General features: G+C 53.4%; 2 protein-coding genes across 6 annotated transcripts in view; both read left to right on the top strand.

Moving 5' to 3' along the window:
* The first annotated feature begins 1,815 nt into the window (after positions 1-1,815).
* Positions 1,816-19,823, top strand: part of GNB1L (G protein subunit beta 1 like) — a 67,374-nt gene continuing 49,366 nt past the window's right edge. Inside the window, exons 1-3 of one of the 5 annotated variants that reach the window (XM_063704751.1) lie at positions 1,816-1,891; positions 2,172-2,268; positions 19,478-19,575. The gene's annotated coding sequence lies outside the window, so the exon portion shown is untranslated. Of the gene's footprint in view, positions 2,052-2,171; positions 2,269-19,477; positions 19,576-19,823 lie in introns of those variants that run through there. The other 4 variants (XM_055374965.2, XM_031005435.3, XM_063704749.1 and 1 more) reach the window with 4 other exon arrangements.
* Positions 1,895-10,609, top strand: RTL10 (retrotransposon Gag like 10). The gene is made up of 2 exons (XM_031005433.3): positions 1,895-2,268; positions 4,226-10,609. The coding sequence occupies exon 2, from the start codon at positions 4,451-4,453 to the stop codon at positions 5,534-5,536; it is 1,086 nt and encodes a 361-aa protein (XP_030861293.1). The 5' UTR covers positions 1,895-2,268; positions 4,226-4,450; the 3' UTR covers positions 5,537-10,609.

The following is a 19,823-nucleotide window of genomic DNA, read 5'->3' as shown; positions in this document are numbered from 1 at the left end:
ATTCTCCTGCCTCAGCCTCCCAAGTAGCTGGGATTACAGGCACATACCACCACACCCGGATACTTTTTTGTATTTTTGGTAGACATAGGGTTTCACCATGTTGGCCAGGCTGGTCTCAAACTCCTGACCTCAAATGAGCTGCCCGCCTCGGGCTCCCAAAATGCTGGGATTACAAGCATGAGCCTCCACAGCGCCTGGCCTAAAAATTTTCTTTCTTCAATAATAAAATAACTATAGCTTACTGGATGACCAGTTACATATGTGGTCCCTTGTTGACCAAAACGTTGTTATGCGGTGCATGACAGTTACACACAGGAGAGGGCCTGAAAGAAAAAAAAAATTTGGACCAAAAAAGGCCTTTTCTGGCTCAGTTGGATTCATTTCTTCCACAGGCCCACTGCCCACTCTGCTGATGGGCGCTGAGCTGTAGACTGAGCTGCCTTGAGGCTGAGGTAAGCTGAATTTGTGGGAACCCCCACCTTTCCCTTGAGGGAGGAAGTTTAAATTATCAGGTCAATTAGGAAAGATACAACCGAAAAAAATCCAAGTTTCATTCCCACTTCAAGGAGGCGTTTCCTGGCTCGGTGCCACTTTTATTATTTTTGGCCCAGGCTGCTGAAAGCCCCACAGACCCAGGGAAGGTACAATGTGATCTTTGATTCGCGTTTCAGGGATCAAAGTGAGTGAGTTTGGGTGTAAATGCAGATAACATTTCAGAGAGCTTTCATGAAAGGAGTCACTGGACCAGGGCAGAAAGGGAGCTGGTGTGTTACGTGTGTGTTCCCCTTGGGAAGCGTCACTTTCCGGTGAATCCGGCTGCCTGCCCGTGGCCCCAAGGACTCCTGGCTTGCATCCAGGTCCTTGGCCCACAGGCATCATCAGATCCTGAGCTGGGGCGCCTGCACCCTCTCCCACCTCTTCTCTAGGCACCGTGAAGCCGAGGAGAGGTGGCGTGGGACGGCTTGTGCAAGTGAGAACAGCACCACTTCATCCTCACCTATCTTGTCCCCGGATCTGGGTGCTGACTCGGCAGGCTTGGGCTGGGCACGGCCCTGTGGGGAGGGCTTGGTAGCCTGCCCTCGCTGTCGTCTCCGGGTCCAGCCTCGGCCTGAGTCGGGAAGCACACAATCATACCCACAACAAGGAGGCCCAGAGGCCCTGCCTGCAGCCCCCAGGTATGCAGGTAGAGGGTCCTCTCGGACTGCCTGCCCCCTGCCTCTGGCGCCCAGCCTGCAGCTACGTCGAACCGGGCCCTAACAAGGTTCCCCGCACTGGCAATGAGTGATGAGAGGCACTCCGCGGGCACGCCGTTCCAGGGCGCTCACGAGGCCCAGCAGCCCCGCTGTGCCCACATCCACCCCGACACCTGCAGCCCCCCAGGCTTAGCCCGGCCCCGCAGCAGCCCTCTCGACGCCCAGCAGCACCCCAGTGTCTGGCTGACGCCAGGGCAGTAACGGCGGGCTGAAGCAGCATCGGCCCCTCGGTCTACGCTACAGCCGGGTGCAGATTTCCCGGATCTGAGGGACCGCCGGGCACCGTCCGCTGGGGATCATGAGGGGCAGCTTTGGCCCGACCGTCCCGCGCCTGTACACGCGGCCCCACCTGATCCCGTGGCACTTGGCGCGGCGTGGGAATGGGCGCGCTCTCCCATCACCCACCGCGCGGCACTTCCGCGCCAGCAGGGACCGGGAGAGCCTGCGAGGTAGCGGCCACAGGGCATACAGCGCAGGCGCGGCCTCGATGGGAGGAGCGCGTGGAGCGTGCCGGGAGCATGCGCGGGGTCGTACACGGCGGCTGCGCGCACGCTGGGGGCGTGGCTGCGCCATGTAATCGGTCTCTGGACGCTGCGCGGCGCTCCTCGGAGCAGGCGTTGCCGACTCCCGCCAAGAGGGTCAGTGTGGAGGCGGGAGCCCGGGCGGCCGGCTTGAACTCCGTGCACGCGGGCCTGGAGCTGCGCCCCTGCGTCTTTTCCCGACTTCTGATCCGCAGAGGGGCACTCGGAGCCCCAGCCTGGGTCGCAGTGCCTTCGATCTGCGGGCCTCAGTTTCTCGGTCCGCGCCGGGGGTTTGTGGGGGCACCTGGAGACATTTGAGCCGTTCTCGCAGTCTCGGGAGGCCGCGCCCGCTCCTTGCCTGGCCTCACGGCGGCCTATCTCGTTCTCCACTTTCTAGGTGGCGCCTGGACTCTCGCCCTCAGAGGGAGGCCCGTCCCACGGTTTCTGGCTACGGATCCCAGTACCCTCTTCGCGGGCGATTCGCGTAGCCTCAGGTGGGTGGGCTTCTTGTTGCCGTGGGCCTTGTGAGCTCGTATTTCCTGCATGGCGGTTGCTGGGGGGCGGGCGGTGCAGTCGTCTGCACTCAGCTTGCTTTAAGGCTTTGGGCAGGTTTTGTTCTTGGGGCCCCTGGGTCTCCCCAGAGCAGAGAACGGCTCCAGCGTTCCAGGTGCTGCCGTTGGCCTTGTGGGGGCAAACACACATGCGCCGTGGTACCTGCCCCTTTAGGATAGTGCTGTCCAGTCTAGAAGGGCCGAAAGTCTTCTATGCCAGGCAGTGTGGGGAGAAAAGTAGGGGGACCAACAGACTGATAGGCGTGGGAGGGCTAAGGTTCTCAAAATGGTGAGAGTGCGGCCCAGGGTTAGGAAGGCTCAGGCCCAAAGCAGGCCTGGCTGGCTGGTGCAGGGAAGCCTTCTCCCAGACTGCAGGGGACACAGGTGCGCAGGTGAGTGGGCAGGGTGGGGGACTGGGAAGAAGGGAAGGCAGAGATCTGGGTAGCACACTGTGGCTCCTGGGCATGGGGTGTGGTCATTGTGGGCAACCTGGATACCTAACCTTGGCTGGTGGTAGGAGCTGGGCCCTGGATCGGGGTCACTGCTTTTTTAGAGCTCAGTGAGGGACTGGACTGGACTCGACTTACGTCCAGGCCTTAGTATAATCCTGCAGTAAGGTGGGAAGCCAGGGTCATGGGCTGGGCTTTCAGGTGAAGACCCCCCCCCAGAGGGGGGTCAGACCTGAGGGATTCCAGAGTGTTTGGGTGGTGGAGGTAGGGCCAGTGGCCCTGGCAGGTTCTTGTGCTGCAGGCCACCCTGGGAGGTACCTGGAGGAACTCACCCTGAGGGGGGATGGCCAGCAGATAGGAGATGTGGGATGAAGGTGTGTGCAGGCCTTGTGCTCCCAGTGAGCCGGTGGCGTTTGTGTGTGGGGTGAAGCAGAGAGTTTCCTGGAGGTCGTGAGTGGGCCTCCGTTTGCAGAGAGACTGGGGAGGGGGCTAGATAGAGTTAGGCTGCAGAGTGTAAGAGCCCTACAGGAGGGCTCCTTGCACTGGAATAGAACTGGCTGCTGGCTCTGGAGCCTCCTAGGTGACTGCTGCGTGGAGAAGGAGGGGCAGGTCCAGCCATCAGACTGGGACTCCCCAGACCCTGGGCACAAGTGACTGGAGTGGCGGGAGCAGACACAGCAAGTGGGGTTCCAGGATTTTACAATGGGGGGGCTGGGATGCTCTGCTGTGGCTGGGATGGGGACTGTGGAAAGGTGGTGTTTGTGGGTGGGGGTGGCATTGCCTGCAGGTGGCACTCAGTTGTGAGAGGTGAATTTGGAAAGCATGTGGGGTCAAGAGGGAGCAGATAATAGCAGGCTCACTGCTCTGTCAGGGAAGCAGGTAGGACCTGCTGTGTGCCTGGTGCTGGGATGTAAAAGAGCCTAATGACGACGCGGTCTGTGCGTTGTTCAGAGTTTTTGGGGCGGCTAGAGCCTACTCAGCAGACAAATGTAGTTTATAATCGCGTGCTGTATAGTAGTTAAGCCTCTGGTCTCTCCAGCCAGTTTCTGCTGCTTCCACCACTTATGGGTTGGTGTGTGGCTGCAGACAAGTTACTTCACCACTGTGTGCCTCAAAGACAATGCTAGTACCAACCTCCTGTGGGGGAGGTGGCACAAATGGGGCACTCAGTGAAAGGTTGCTACGATTGCTACCCTGAAATTTCCTGACAGTTCTGATCTGGCCCCTTTTCTTCTGAAATTGACAGCATCTGTCATTCTGCCTTGCCCTTGCAATGTCATAGGCAGCATTTGCCCACCTCAGACCTCCCAGGCCAGCCCCCTGGGCCCCTCCTTCCACTCAGAGCTCCTAGTTGGGTACCAGAGGGTTGCCCGCTTGTAGCCTCTTCCCACCAGTCCAGTGGGTGATGGTTAGGCCTAGTTCCTGCTCTTCCCCACCTTGTCTTTGGACAGATTGCCTCGGATGATGGCCTGCGACTGACAGTCTCTCAGCTCTTCTCAGCTCTCCTGAGGCTGCAGCTGTCAGCTCCCTGATCCTCAGCACTTGCCTGGACCAGTGCGGGTCTGCCACGCCCTGTTCAGCCATCCCTGTCCTGTTGTGTCGTGCAAGCCACGTCTGTCCACACCCCCACCACCCACCAGTGCTGGTTCTCCTCTCTTCTCCCCTCTGCTCCCAGCATGCCTCGTGGCCGGTGCCGCCAGCAGGGCCCTCGCATTCCCATCTGGGCAGCCGCCAATTATGCCAACGCACATCCATGGCAGCAGATGGACCAGGCGTCTCCTGGGGTGGCATACACCCCCCTTGTGGATCCCTGGATTGAGCGGCCCTGCTGTGGGGACACCGTGTGTGTGCGAACGACCATGGAGCAGAAGAGCACAGCTAGTGGCACTTGTGGCGGTAAACCTGCAGAAAGGGGTCCCCTAGCTGGGCGCATGCCCAGCTCCCGACCCCACAGGGTGGACTTCTGCTGGGTACCAGGCTCAGACCCAGGCACCTTTGATGGCTCCCCGTGGCTACTGGACCGCTTCTTGGCCCAGCTGGGCGATTACATGTCCTTCCACTTTGAGCACTATCAGGACAACATCAGCCGTGTCTGCGAGGTCCTCAGGCGCCTAACAGGCCGAGCCCAGGCCTGGGCAGCCCCCTACCTTGATGGGGACCTGCCCCTGCCTGACGATTACGAGCTCTTCTGCCAGGATCTCAAGGAAGTTGTTCAAGACCCAAACAGTTTTGCTGAGTACCATGCCGTGGTTACTTGTCCACTGCCCCTGGCCTCCAGCCAGCTGCCAGTGGCCCCTCAGCTGCCTGTGGTGAGGCAATACTTAGCTAGGTTCTTAGAGGGCCTGGCACTCGACATGGGTACTGCCCCCAGGTCTTTACCAGCCGCCATGGCCACCCCTGCTGCGTCTGGGTCCAACTCTATATCCAGAAATGCTCTGCTCGAGCAGCAGCTGACCAAGGAGAGCACCCCTGGGCCCAAGGAGCCCCCAGTCCTGCCCAGTTCTGCATGTAGCTCCAAGCCTGGTCCTGTGGAACCAGCCTCTTCCCAGCCAGAGGAGGCAGCCCCCACACCTGTCCCTAGACTGTCGGAGTCAGCTAATCCTCCTGCCCAGAGACCAGACCCAGCTCATCCAGGAGGTCCAAAACCCCAGAAAACAGAGGAGGAGGTTTTGGAGACAGAGGGAGACCAGGAGGTGTCCTTAGGTACCCCACAGGAGGTGGTGGAGACCCCAGGAGAGCCACCACTTTCTCCTGGGTTCTGAACACAGCCCAGGTGGGAACAATGCTGCCCCTCATGATGAAGTGGCCTGTGTGGCTTGAGCGCCCCATAGTCTCCAGTCAGAGCAGAGTGGTGTCCCCAGATGACTTCAGACCCCATAGCTGGGCAAGATGCGCTTGTTTTGGACTCTGCGCTGAGCAGAACCAGCTCCCCCAACTCCAGCAGAGCTTGACCTCTGCCCTGTGCCCTTTCCCTGCTGCTGGCTCTCTGCTGCATCCCTGCCTGTCTTCTGGGAGTGCCGTCTTACCCAGGCCTGCTCCCACGAGGGGGTCGTTTTGTAGATCAACTCTCAGCAGATACTTGCATCATCTTTGTCACCTCCACCCCCATAAAACACCCCCCTTGGTGTCTTCCACACTGGCTGGGACTGAACTGGGTCTGCCACGTCTGCCCTGTTGGGACCTCGTTCCTGTATGGGGTTTCTGTGTCTGTCCCCCTAGGCCCACCCTCTCTGCTCCCTGTGACTTCTGTCCCAGCTGGAATGTGAGGAAGGCTGCCTGGAGGAAGTGGCCACTTTGATTCTGGGGGATGAGTGGGATAGCATCTTGGCAGAGAATGATGTTTCCTGTGGGTTTACCAGCAGTTCTGGGCAGCTGGGAGGTTTGGATGCAGGAAGGTGGGATGCAAGCCCCTTGCCAGGCTCAGCTGCAGGCATTCGCCCTTTGTGTGTTAACGCTCTAGCTCTAATCGTGCCTGGTGTTCTGAAGCAGGCTCCTCTTCCCTGCTGCTGTGCTGCCATCCCCTCCTCACTCCGCACTCGCGTGCATTGCATTGCGGATTCAGCACTTAAGCCCTACTGTGTAAATGACTTGGATCTCCCTCCTGGCAGACTGTGACCCTCAGCACAGGGGCTCTGTCTTAGTCAGCTCTGTGGCCTGGTACACAACTGGTGCTCATTAAACACGTGTTGGATTACTGGCTGAGGTGGTGCAGTGGCTGCCTATCAGCAAGTCTTTGTTTCCCATTCTGTCAGGAGCAGAGGCCTGGCCATGAGCATTCCAGGTCAGCATTGCAGCTGTGGTTTCTGGCAGGGGCTTTGAGGGTCCAAGGGTCTGATCAAAGAAGCTGGGTGGGGCTGAGTAGGGGGTGGGTGGCTCTGCAGGTGGATAACTGACTTCCGAGAGCTGTAGGTGAAGTGAGGACCAGGCAGTAGTCCAGAGCTGTGAGGCCCCAGGCCCAGAGGATTGGAATGAAGAAAGACCTGTTCCACACAAGGAGGGGTTTTCTAGTGGAAGCTGAGCTTGGAAGCTCCTGGAGCCAAGTTTACCACAGGATAGGCAGGTACAGCCACCCAGTGTGTTCAGTGTGTGCCCACTCTGGTGCTTGGACAAGAAGTTCAAGTCCCTTTCAGGTTTACAATTGTGAAAACAACAAAACCACACCTTCCTGGAAAGTAGGAAGAAAAAGCAGAAATGTGAATTGGAAATACAGCCAACTATTTTAGGAAAAACTAATTAGCAAGCATCTGATTAAACTTATTCAGAAACTGGCCGGGAGCAGTGTCTCACACCTGTAATCCCAGCACTTTGGGAGGCCGAGGTGGGTGGATCACCTGAGGTCAGGAGTTCAAGACCAGCCTGACCAGCATGGAGAAACCCATCTCTACTAAAAATACAAAATTAGCCAAGTGTGGTGGTGCATGCCTGTAATCTCAGCTACTTGGGAGGCTGAGGCAGGAGAATTCGCTTGAACCCAGGAGGCAGAGGGTGTGGTGAGCCAAGATCACGCCATTGCACTCCAGCCTGGGCAACAAGAGTGAAACTCCATCTCAAAAAAACAAAACAAAACAAAAACCAAAAAACCTTATTTAGAAAAATATAAATTGTTGGGATTATTTTATTGTAACTATCACTAAAAAAGGCTCTGGGTTCAGATGGTTTTATGTGTGAGTTATTTCAGGGCACAGATACGTTGTAGGTAAGACAACTGGAAACCTTGGAAATAGGTGGGAAGCTATTTTTAGAAAGCAGGTATAGCCCTGGTAGCAAAGCAAGTGAGCTGGCAGAAGAAACCCATGTTCAGTCTTGATTCTGGTCAGATGTGAGAAGTCCCTGGACGTCCTGGTCCAGCCCCATGCTTCTGTGCCAGGTCACACAGCTGCCCTCCGTCCGATGGCTCAGGCCCCAGCCCCCCTTTTGTGGGTTGGGTCAGACTGCTCCCTGATGCCTGCCTCCAGTGCACTGTGGCCTGGCTCACCTGTGGGTCTGGCAGTAGAACCCAGAGTTGCTCTCTAGGATGGACAGCCTAGTCACCCAGCTGACCCTTACCCTGTCCCACAGGCTTCTGGACAGGCCACCTTCCCCATCTCCCTTTAGTGGACCTGAAGTGGATACTCCAGCCTGGGATTGCTGCCTTCTCTTTTGAACCCTGTCCTATTGGGGCTTTGGGGCTTTGGGGCTTTTGTGCCCTTGGGACCCAGGCAGCTCCTGGGGGTGTGTGAGTTATGGTCTGCCGTGTGTCTAAGGGCCAGTCATGCAGCATCCACCTAGGCAGGCTTGAGAGTCCATGGGAGAGTCCAGGTGACCTGGTTTTTAATTAAAACGGGTCCTGTTTATTGTGGTTGGGCTCTACCCAGAAAGGAAGGTAGGGCCTCGAAGTGGTGATGTCCAGGTTTCCTGCACAGGTAGGGTGGAGGCAACGATGGACTCTGGCATGGCCTTCCAGACAGGCAGTGCACACAGCTCCTTTCAGAGTGGCTTTGTTGCCAGCTACTGCAGCACCTGCTTTCAGACAGAGGATGACCAAGCTGCTTTCCTGCTGGGGGAAGGAGGCATACCAAGGGCCAGGAGAGGAGGCATTCTCCCTGGGTTGTTTTTCTCTTCTGGCCCCCACACACTGGCAGACCCGAAGGCGGGGTGCTCAGGAGCTGCAGTGCCTGGCAGGGTTTGCTGGACATGCTCAGGGACGGGCCATGGTGCTGGCTCTGCTTTCTAATCATGGTGTCAGTCCTTCACTTCCCTTGGAAATACCCAGAGATTTTATTTCCTGAAGATAGGACGTGATGGGTGCTGTGAGATGGTATTTAAAGTACCTGTCTGCAAGGAAAACTTTAAAATAGGAAGTACTAAGGATAAGGTCCTATGGGATATTGGAATATTTTATAAAGCCACAATAGTTAAAGCACTTAGATGTGGACAGATGAGCAGAGAATAGAGGACTTTGAAACAGGGCCAAATAAATATGGAAATTTAGTACATGCTAGAGGTGTTTCCAATTAACGAGGGTAAAATGGATTATTCAGTAAAAGCAGTTGGCCCTCTGGAAAATAGTAAAGCCATGTATGTGCCTCACTCTTTATGCCAGTACATATTCCAGATTAAAGATTTCAATGTTAAAATTATGAAAGTACTAGAGGAAAATATGGGTGAATTTTTTTTTTTTTTTTTTTTTTTTTTTTGCCTATGATTCCAGGATTTTAAAAGTTTTAGATGCCCAGAGTTGTGGAGGTATGGAGAAGTGGGCCTTCTCATACTATTGGTGGGAATACACAATAATATAATTTGACCACGTAACAATTCTAGGCACATGCATGCTGTGACTACTTGCTAGGTGCATGAAGGCTCTTGCCGGGGCGGTCATGGTTCGGTGCCACTACATGGGGGTTTAGAGCAGGGACTGGAGGTTGGCCTTGCCTCCTCCCCTCCCCACATGAGTTGAGGGTCCTTACCTGACCTTTTTGAGCTGTGACCACAGTTTTTCCTCATGGGGTGGTTAGAAGGGTTGAATGAGAATGATGCCCATGCAGTGCCTTGGCTGGGGTCTGGGCCCTCTAACACCCACCTCATGGGTGTCACTGTTTATTGAACAGCAGAACTGGAAAAGCCCAAAGATCCAGCAATAAAGGAGCAAGGCAAATAAAGCTGTTACCCTGCAGGATCAGTCAGCATGAGCCAGATTGTGCTGCAGTAAAAAAGATCTCCAACAGCGCAGCGGCTACAGTTGGCACTGCTTATTTCTTGCTTGCACCTGTGGGCCACCGTGGCTGGGGCCTGTCAGACCTGTGCTGACGACAGCCTACCTGGACATATTTCTCCATGCTCACTGAGACGGGAAAGGCCACAGCAGGCCACAAGTAATGTGTGTCACCCCACTTCCATTTCCATGGCCAAAGGAAGCCACAGAGCCACACCTGAGTTCCATAGGACGGCAGCAGCTGATCATCGTGTGGGCTGGGGTGCTCAGTATGGAGAAGTACGAGCAGCCACCCATCGTGGGGCTGGTTGGTGCTGCTGAGGATGGGAGGATGGGAGGGGCCTGCATCCATCCCAGGGCAACATACCTGTTTGTCTGCTGGGGCTGCCTGACAAAGGACCGCAGGCTAGGGGACTTAAACAACAGACATTTCCTCATGATTCTGGAGCTAGAAGCCTGAGATCAAGGTGTGGGCAGGGTTGGTTTCTCCTGAGGCCTCGCTCCTTGGCCTGCAGATAGCCATCTTCTTGCTGTGTCCCTGTCTGTGTCTGTGTCCTAATCTCTCATAAGCTCACTAGTCTGTTGGATCAGGGCCCACCCTCATGACCTCATTTAACCCTGAATTACCTCTTTAAAGACCCTGTCTTCAAATGTAAGTACTAGGGGTTAGGACTTGAACATAAAAATATTGAAGGGACATAGTTCTGCCCACAGCGGTGCCCGCGATAGGCTTCTCTGGTTTTGTCTTTGCTGTTCCTGGCAGCGCTATCTTGGGCAGGCTTCCGTGGTCTCCACATGCCTGTGTGCAGAGTCCCCCAGGCCCTGGGTTCTGGGGCCCATACTGAGGAGTGGGGATGGCCAAGCCTTGGCTGTTGAGTAGGCAGTGCCCAGTTGTGCTGTATGGGATGCTGTTTCTCACTTAAGAAATCTTTCCCTACCTGGGGGTACAAAGGCATTATCCTGTATTCCCAGGTTGTAACTTTCTGCCTTTGACATTCAACCTTGAGTCCACCTGTAAGTGTAACTGTGGCAGAAGGGAGGGGTCTGCTGTCATCCTTGATAGCCTGTGATGAGCAGAGCCCCTCTGCCGACCGCGATGCACATGTAATATGAGCAAGAAATAAATTTTTGATGTGTGAAGCCACTGAGTTTGGGGCTTGTGTTTTCCACAGCATAACCTATTATGTCCTGACCAACAGGGGATCCCATTTCACCTTTTTCCATAGGGCACCAGCCTGCCTCAGCATCAGCTGCTGGCTGCAGCAACTCACAGCCTGGCTGCAGCCACCCATGAGCCGTGCCTGGCCTACACGCCTGCTCTCTGGTCTGATCTGTCCCTTACTAGTTATTCTAGCTTTTAAGTCTTGATTATGTCATAGGGAAACCCTCCATGTCCCCATTCTTCAAGTTGTCTTGGCAAGTTTTAAAACACATTGGATCACAAATGCAGAGGCAGCGAGGATGGTGTCATGGCCCTTGCCCAGCCCCAGCAGTGTTCACACTCTCCTGGTGCAGGCCTCGGGGGTGCCTTGTCGCTGGACAGCCTGGCCAAGCCTGCTCTCCAGGATGGCAGGGCCCGTTGCTCCCTTAGTTCTTCTTTGGGCTACATCATCTCTATTACAGGGACACGGTGGGTAGGGGCTGGCCAAGGAAGAGCCCAGGCCTGTGGGGTGTTCTCATTGGCCGGCTCCTTTCCTCCTGGCCTCAGGAACCACCCCCAGCACAGGGCTGGGGCCTGTGGATGATGGGTGCTCATGCACTTGCCACATTCTTCTGTGTCCCCATTGGTGGGGCTGCCAGCTGGGTGCACAGGACATCTGACTCCCCTGCCCCCCTGCTGTGCCTGCGCTGCCCACCTCACATCTGTGTCTGAGCACTGCAGGGGACTGGGGAGTGTTTGTGGGTTGTGGAGCCAGGGCTCTTTATTCACAGGTTGTGCATAGGGGGGCCCCTCAGTGAGGGGTCCACCTGCAGCACCCACAGGGCGGAGCGAGTGGGAGGCTGGCCTCTGTCCTCATTCGCATGTCTGTGGATGTGGGCAAGCACATTGCTGGCATGCATGTGTAAGCATGTGCACAGCTGACTGCATGCAGCTGGGTGGTCGGGAGTTGATGAGACATACACCTGGCCACACCACCACCTGTGTGTGATAGGGGACCTCCCCTTTCCACCCAAGGTGGCCTCCGCCACAGGAGGAGCCACACAGGCAAGTCCCTGTCAGAAAGTGTCAGCCCCAGCTTGCTTAGGGACCCCTCCTCCAGCTCCGACCAAGTTTCCAGGGCACATCCCCATCCCCGAGGCCAGGGGCACCAGCCCCAGGGGATTGGTCCCCATCCTGCACCCTCTGTGAGTGTTGTCTCTCCCTGATGGGATTGGCAGCTGGCCTACATGAACCAGGCCTCTGAGCAGAGGCTGAACTGGTGCACGGGAATGTCACGCTTCCTGTAAAGCAGCGAGCTTTTCCGTGTGTTCACCCGGGGCAAAAAGGCCGGTCCCCCCTGCTGGCTGGGTTCCTGCCTCTGCCCGTAAGTGCCTGGGGCAGGCTGGCTAACAATGTCCAAGTCAGGCTTCCTTCCTGCCATCTTGCCAGGCTCCTGGGACCCGCTCCTGGGGCGACGGACATCCCCAGCCACAGCGTGAGATGCCTGCTCACAGAGAGACCCCGCCTGCCCATCCTGCCTGGCTCTGCAGCCTGGTGGCTCCTCACGCTGGCATTTCCTCTTGGCTCAGCTGAGGCAGCCCGTGTCCCAGTGCAAAGGAGAAGTCTGACTTGCAGCCTCAGCGCCTGCCTGGCGCCCCTGCTGACTGTGGAGCTGGCCAGCAGGTCACTCCTCATGCCCCAGCCATGAGGCTTCCAGGCATCCCCAAGGAAGAAAACTAATCCATGTCCTTATCTCCATGACACCCACTCCCCCTACCAGCATGGTGGGTGGTTGGTGGCCACGAGGACCCAAAGTGCTGGCAGAGCACCCAGCAGGGACTGGTAGTGCCTCGGGGGAGAACAGGCTGCAGTGGGCTGTCTAGAGGAACTTGCTTGTCTCTGCTCGGGAACGAATCACGCCATTTGGGCGTGTCCCCAGCACAAGTGACTGATCTCTGGGACCCTCCCTCACACGCAGCAGGGCCTATCTGGAAGGGGGCGGCACAGACCTGGTGGGGTTCAGCATGTAAGCACTGTGCTGGGCCCCGCCTGGCTCACTGCAGGCCAGGAGTCCTGGGTGGGGCACTGTGGGTCTCAGTCTCTGGAGAAGTGCAGGTGGCCAGCCCCGGGGCACCTGGGCCACTGCCCCAAGTGAGGTGAGGTCAGTGCCGGCCCCTGGCCTGAGGCAGTGAATCTTGCTGGGGGGCAGCTATCCCCTAGGGGAGCAGGGTGGAGGTGCCTTGCCAGAGCAGAAGGCCCCTGTGGCAGAGCAAATGACCATTTCTCTAGGATGGGGAAGAGACTCAGACCCAGAAGGGAGATGGGTGGCTGTCCTTTGTTGGGGCCTACAGGACTGTAGCAGTCTCATCTCCACTATGGAAAACGTGTCTATGGCTGGAATCTGAGTTCTGCTTTGCAGATTTGCCAGCTTACCAGTGCTCTGGGCAGCCGGGGCTCGGGTTCCCCTCCCTGCACTGAGCTGGTTCAGGGCTTTATGGGCCTCAGGCCAAGCTGTCAGTCAGGGCCACTCCCTGAGACGGATATGCCTGATGCAGGCCTGGAGGTGCTTTCTTCTCCAAGGGAAGGAGTTCCCCGCCACAGAGAGACTGACATCGGTCAGCCCTGGGAGGTGGGAAATGGCTGGGGTTGGGCTGTGCACTTGCTGCCCGGGGGGTGGTGCCTGGCTCCCCCTCGCCATCAGGCTGCTGGGCACCGGCCCTCCCTGCCTCCCTGCCTCCCCGAATTCTTCCTGGGATCTGCATCTTTGAAGCCGCTGCCTCCCTGCCCGCCTGGGCGCTTCCAAAGGCGGATACTGACAGAGGATTCAATGAATCGAAGGTCGCCAGTCGGGGCGTTGACAGATGCCCAGCCGTGATACTATTTCTGATTTAATAACCGAATGGGAGGCTGGCCCTCTGTAATAATTAGGGCTAATTACTGAGGAGGTGTTGACAGACGGGCTGAGAGGAAACAAACTACCTTTATCCCGTGGCTTAGAGTCAGATTACCAGCCCGGTGCTATCTGCCCCTCAGAAAGTAGACGCTTCAATCACTCAGCGAGGCTTCAAAGGGGAACAGGGCCTGACAATGCACGGGATTTGGAAAGGAGCTATGAAGTGCGCCTTTGACTCCGAATCGCCAAACGGAGCCCCATTCCAGAAATGGTTTCTTTGTGAAGTTTGAGTTAGTGCTGGTAGACCTGTTCCCGTGCTCAGGACAGGGAGCTGGCTGCAGTGGGAGTGGGCAGGTGGGGGCCATGGCCAGGGCTGTGGCTGCTGTGTGGCCAGCTTGAGCTGCTTAGGTCCTTCCCAGGCCAGGTGACACTAGCAGAGTCCTGGTATCTCCAGTAGCTGGCCCTGGCAGCCGTGGGTCCAAACAGGGAGGTGCAGCATGTTTTCCTTGCCCAGGGTGGGTTTCTGGTCCTTTGTGGCCATGAGTGGCAGGTAACAGGATAGGGACCTCACCATCTGAGCAGGCTCATCCCTTCCTGTTTGCAGCTAGAGTGCAGCTTTTCTGCAGCCCTCCCTGGCAGGTCTGGCCTCCCTTGAAGGGGGATGTGTCCTTGGCATTATTTATGGCAGGACCACCTCTTGGGGGCCTGGGCATTACTCACCAGGCTGCTCCCACCCCCGTCCTGGGCTGAGAGCCAAGGCCATGGAAGCAATCCTGGCCCCCGAGGCCTTGGTGGGCAGACAACATCACTGACTGAGAAGGGTTGTTGGGGGCTAGTCTCTGACTGCCCCCACTGACTCCCCGCTGATCTCCCTGCATTTCAGAGATGGGGAAGGGTGTGTCTAGACCTCAGTTTCCTGGTTTGAAGCAGCAGCACTGAGATGTGTGCCAGTGAACTGACCCGGATAGCCCAGGGCTCTGTGTCTGATGCAGCTTCTTGGAGTGGTGTGTGTGAGGCTTTTTGGGAGATCAGGGTTGCTGGCTGAGGCTGCAATGCAGCGGACAGTTCTGAGATTCTGGGCCTTACTGCTGTCTTCATCACCAGGAAGGCAGGGGATGACACTGAGGTCTCTGCTCAGGACAGGCCTGTCCAGGGAGTGCCTTTCTGGTTCCAGGTGTAGCCTGGGAGGTGCCTGATGAGCAGGAGGTGGGAGGGAGCCCATTCACCAGCCACCTGTGTGCCTGCCTTAGGCCTCATGGCCTTGGCTTCATGTTCTTGCTGGCCTGGAGGACCAGCCAATTCAACATCTTCCTGCTAGAACGGCTGTGCTACTTCATAGAGAAATTAGGTGGGCTGGGCTGGTGAAGTGCAACAGTGGTTAGGTCAGTGCTCTTTCTGTCCCCAGCTGGCTGGGGACACCTTCTGGAAGTAACGATGGTCATAAAAGTCATCAGCTCATTTGCTTAACCGAATAACTACTAGCTTGTACCAGGGGGCACTGTTGATGAATTTATATTAGGGCAAAAATAAGATAGTAAATTATTTGGAATGGGAAAAGCGTGTAAAAGTTGACATTAAGTCTGTTTTGTTTATTTTAGAGGCAGTTCTCTTTAGCCTAGGCTGGAGTGCAGTAGTGTGATCATAGCTCACTGCAGCCTTAACCTCCTGGGCTCAAGTGATCCTCTCCTCCTGCTTCAGCCACCAAGATAGCTGGGACTATCTTGGCAGGCACCACCATAACTGGCCGATTTTTAAAAATTATTTGTTTGTAGAGATGGGGGTCTTGCTATGTTGCCTAGGCTCATTAAGTCTGTTTAAGTCACCTTGAGTAGAGATAGAAATTGACTCCAAAGCGAGAAACAGGAGTTGAGGTTTCATAATATATTAGTGTAAATTAAATACCATTAACTGTAACACAAGAAAAAATAGCACAAGAATCTTGTACAATATATTTTGTTTGAAACATAACCTGTGAGACTGTGGCCAAGAGCAGTGGTTGAGTGTGAACCTTGTGCACGGACGCATTTCTGAGCCCTTTTTCCTGTCAGCATCTTGCTCTGCGCATGACTAACGGACTAGGATTGATGCACTGTTAGTGACCGAAGTCCAGGCTTCATCCAGGGTTCCTGAATTTGCCCTAATGTCCTTTTCTGTTGCAGAATCCCATCCAGAACCCCACACTGCATTTGCTCTCCTGTCTCCCCAGGCTCCTCTGGCCAGGACAACTTCTTAGACTTTTCTTGTTGTTGATAACCTTAAGTTTTGAGGAGCACTGGTCAGGCTCTTGTAAAATGTTCCTCCACCGGGATTTGTTGTGTTCTTCTCACGATTAGACTGAGCTTAAGGGTTTTGGGAAGAAAAGCACAAAGGTTGAATGCCATTCCTGGATGGATTTTCTTTTTCTTTCTTTCTTTTTTTTTTTTTTGAGACGGAGTTTCGCTTCTTCGCCTAGGCTGGAGTGCAATGGCACGATCTCGGCTCACTGCAATCTCTGCCTGTCGGGTTCAAGCGATTCTCCTGCCTCAGCCTCCCCAGTAGCTGGGATTACAGGCACATGCCACCATGCCTGGCTAATTTTTGTATTTTTAGTAGGGTCGGCATTTCACCATGTTGGCCAGGCTGGTCTCGAACTCCTGACCTCAAATGATCCACCCGCCTCAACCTCCCAAAGTGCTGGGATTACAGGTGTGAGCCATGCACCTGGCCCATTCCTGGATTTTCTATCATGTCAGTGGCACATGTGGTCAGCATGACCTAGCCCTGCTGATGCTGAGCGTCATCACCTGGCGGAGGTGGTATCTGTCAGGTGTTTCCGCTGTAAAGTGGCTGTTTTTCTCTCCTTTCCGTACTCTCCTCTTAGGAAGGGAGTCACTGCATAACCCACATTTAAACGGTTGGGAGTTATCTACTCCTCCTTGATGGTAGAGTGTCTGCATAAAGTGGAATTCTTCTGTTTGGGAGATTTGTTTATTTAGTCATTTCTTTACCTCAGTGTGGACTCATGGGCATTTTATTACGACACTAGCTCCCCTCTCATCTACACTTTTGCTGAGGTTTCAGTTACCCATGGTCAATTGCGGTCTGAAAATAGGTGAGTACAATACAACAGGATATTGTAAGAGAGAGACCACATTCACATAACTTTTATCATAGTATACTTTTTTTTTTTTTTGAGGCAAGATCTTGCTGTGTTGCCTAGGCTGAAGTGCAGTGGTGTGAGCATAGCTCACTGCAGTCTCAAACTCCACGGGCTCAAGTGATCCTACCACCTCAACCTCTTGAGTAGCTGGGACTACAGACATGCGCCAACACACCTGGCTTATTATTATTATTATTATTATTATTATTGTTGTTATTATTATTATTATTGAGACAGAGTCTCTGTTGCCCAGGCTGGAGTGCAGTGGTACGATCTTGGCTCACTGCAACCTCCACCTCCCGGGTTCAGGTGATTCTCCTGTCTCAGCCTCCTGAGCAGGTGGGATTACAGGCACCTGCCACCACGCCTGGGCTAATTTTTGTATTTTTAGTAGAGACAGGGTTTCACCATGTTAGCCAGGCTGGTCTTGAACTCCTGACCTCAGGTGATCCGCTTGCCTCGGCCTCCCAAAGTGCTGGGATTACAGGTGTGAGCCATTGCGCCCTGCCCCAGCTAATTATTTTTTGTAGAGACAGGGTCTCCCTGTGTTGCCCAGGCTGGTGTTGAACTCCTGGGCTCAGTGATCCTCCTGCCTTGGCCTCCCAAAGTACTGGGATTAGAGGGATGAGCCACTGTGCCTGTCTCTAATTTTTAAATTAAACTTTCCCGTAGGTATATATGTACACTGTAGGGAAAAACATGGTGTATATAGGGTTCAGAACTATTCATGGTTTTAGGCATCCACTGGGGGTCTTGAAAAGTATCCCTAGATACTTTTCATCATCATCATTCATCATCCCCCCTAGATAAGGTGGAACTACTGTATTATTGTTATTATCTTTATTATTGTGTGCGCTTACAGTGAGTCCTAACCCATGTCTGTGTCAACACCACCTCAATCAGGACACAGAAATCTGCTCATTCTCTCAAAACCCTGCCTTTTGCTGCCCTTTGGCAGTGATCCCCTCCCCCTCCTTCTGATCCATGACAATCACTGATCTGTCCTCTGTACCTATACTTTTGCCTTTTCCAGGATGCCATATAAATAGTATGTAGCCTTTTACTCAGTTCTTTGGAGATTCACCCACGTTGTTGCATTTATCAATAGTTTGTTCCTTTCTGTTGCAGAATAGTATTCCATTCATCCATAGATGGTCATTTGGGTTATTTTCTGTTTTAGGAGATTATATTTTTCACATTTCTGTTTTGGGTGGTTAGTTATAACTACTATAAACATTCATGTACAGGTTTTTGTTTGCGTATAAGTTTTCACTTCTCTAGAATACATATCTAGGAGTAGAATTGTTGGGCAACATGTTAATGCATATTTAATTTTATAAGAAACTGGGCTGGGCACAGTGGTTCACGCCTGTAATCCCAGCACTTTGGGAGGCCGAGGCGGGTGGATCATGAGGTCAGGAGATCAAGACCATCCTGGCCAACATGGTGAAACCCTGTCTCTACAAAAATTAGCCAGGCGTGGTGGCAGGCGCCTGTAATCCAGTACCCGGGAGGCTGAGGCAGGAGAATCGCTTGAACCTGGGAGGCGGAGGTTGCAGTGAGCTGAGATTGTGCCACTGCACTCCATCCTGGCAACAGAGCGAGACTCTGTCTCAAAAAAAAATAAAATAAAAATAAATAAATAAATAAATAAGAAACTGCCATACTCTTTTCCAGAGTGTGGGCACCATTTTGCATTTCACCAACAGGGTTCCAGTTGCCCCACAGTATTGCCAGCACTTGGTTTTGTTGGTTTTGACAGTTTTTTTCTGAATTTTAGCCACTGTAGTAGGTATGTAGTGGTATTTCATTATGGGCATAAGTTGCATTTCCCTAATGGCTATGATGTTGAGTTGCCTTTTGTGCTTATTTGCACATCTTTTTAGGTGGAGTGTTTGGCCAAATCTTTTATGCCTTTTTAATTGGATTGTTTAGTTGTTCTTGCATTTCCTTTTAATGAGCACAAAAATAGATTGTGCAATTAAATTGCATATGCAATAAACTGCACATATTTCAAGTGGACAGTTTGACAAGTGCAGCGTCTGTGACTCCATCCCCACACTCAAGAGAACCAACATACCCACTATGCCTAAAGTATCTTCCTGCCTCTCTGCATGCCCCTCCCTTCCTCCTCCCTGCACCTCTCTTCTCCAGGTTCCCTCTAATCTGCTTTCTGTCACTATAGGTTAGTTTGTATCTCCTAGAATTTTGCATAAATAGAGTCACAGAATTTACTCTCTTTTTCTGGCTTCTTTCACCTGACATGATTATTTTGAGATTTATTCACATTAAAGCATGTATCAGTACTTCCTACTTTGTCATTGTCAAGGATGGATATATCCAGGTGTGGATATAGCTCTGTTTCTTCTGCTGTTGATGGACATTTGGGTTGTCTCTAGTATGGGACTGGTTTTTAAAGAAATAGCCAAACTTTGTTCCCAAGGGGTTGTACCATTTTATAATCCCATCAGCAGCGTGTGAGAGTTTCAATTACTTCATAAGCTTTCCAGCAACTGGAATGGTCAGTCTTTTCTGTTTTAGCCATTCTGATAAGTAGGTAATGGCATTTTACTCTGGTTTTAATTTACATTTTCCTAGCGACTAAAGATGTTGAGTATGTTTTCATGTCCTTATTTGCCATTTGCATATCTTCTTTGGTGAAGTGTTTGTTCAAATCTATTGCCCATTCTTAGTTGTTTTATTTTGTGAGTGTGTTTTCCTTGTGGATTTTGAAAATTATATATTTGGTATATAAATTATCTGCCATATACATCATTTGAAAATATTTTTCCCCATCTGTATAGATTGTCTTTTCATTTTCTTAATAATCTGTTTTCAGGCCGGGCGCGGTGGCTCACGCCTGTAATCCCAGCACTTTGGGAGGCCGAGGCGGGTGGATCACGAGGTCAGGAGATCAAGACCATCCTGTCTAACACGGTGAGACCCCGTCTCTACTAAAAATACAAAAAATTAGCCGGGTGTGGTGGTGGGCGCCTGTAGTCCCAGCTACTCGGGAGGCTGAAGTGGGAGAATGGCGTGAACCCAGGAGGCAGAGCTTGCAGTGAGCCGAGATCGCGCCACTGCACTCCAGTCTGGGCAACAGAGCGAGACTCCATCTCAAAAAAAAAAAAAAAAAATCTCTTTTCAAGAGCAAAGGTTTCTAATTTTGTGGAAGGTGAATTTGT

Source organism: Gorilla gorilla, chromosome 23 (assembly GCF_029281585.2).
Source record: "Gorilla gorilla gorilla isolate KB3781 chromosome 23, NHGRI_mGorGor1-v2.1_pri, whole genome shotgun sequence".
Classification (NCBI taxonomy): domain Eukaryota; kingdom Metazoa; phylum Chordata; class Mammalia; order Primates; family Hominidae; genus Gorilla; species Gorilla gorilla.
This window is presented reverse-complemented; position numbering and strand designations above follow the sequence as displayed.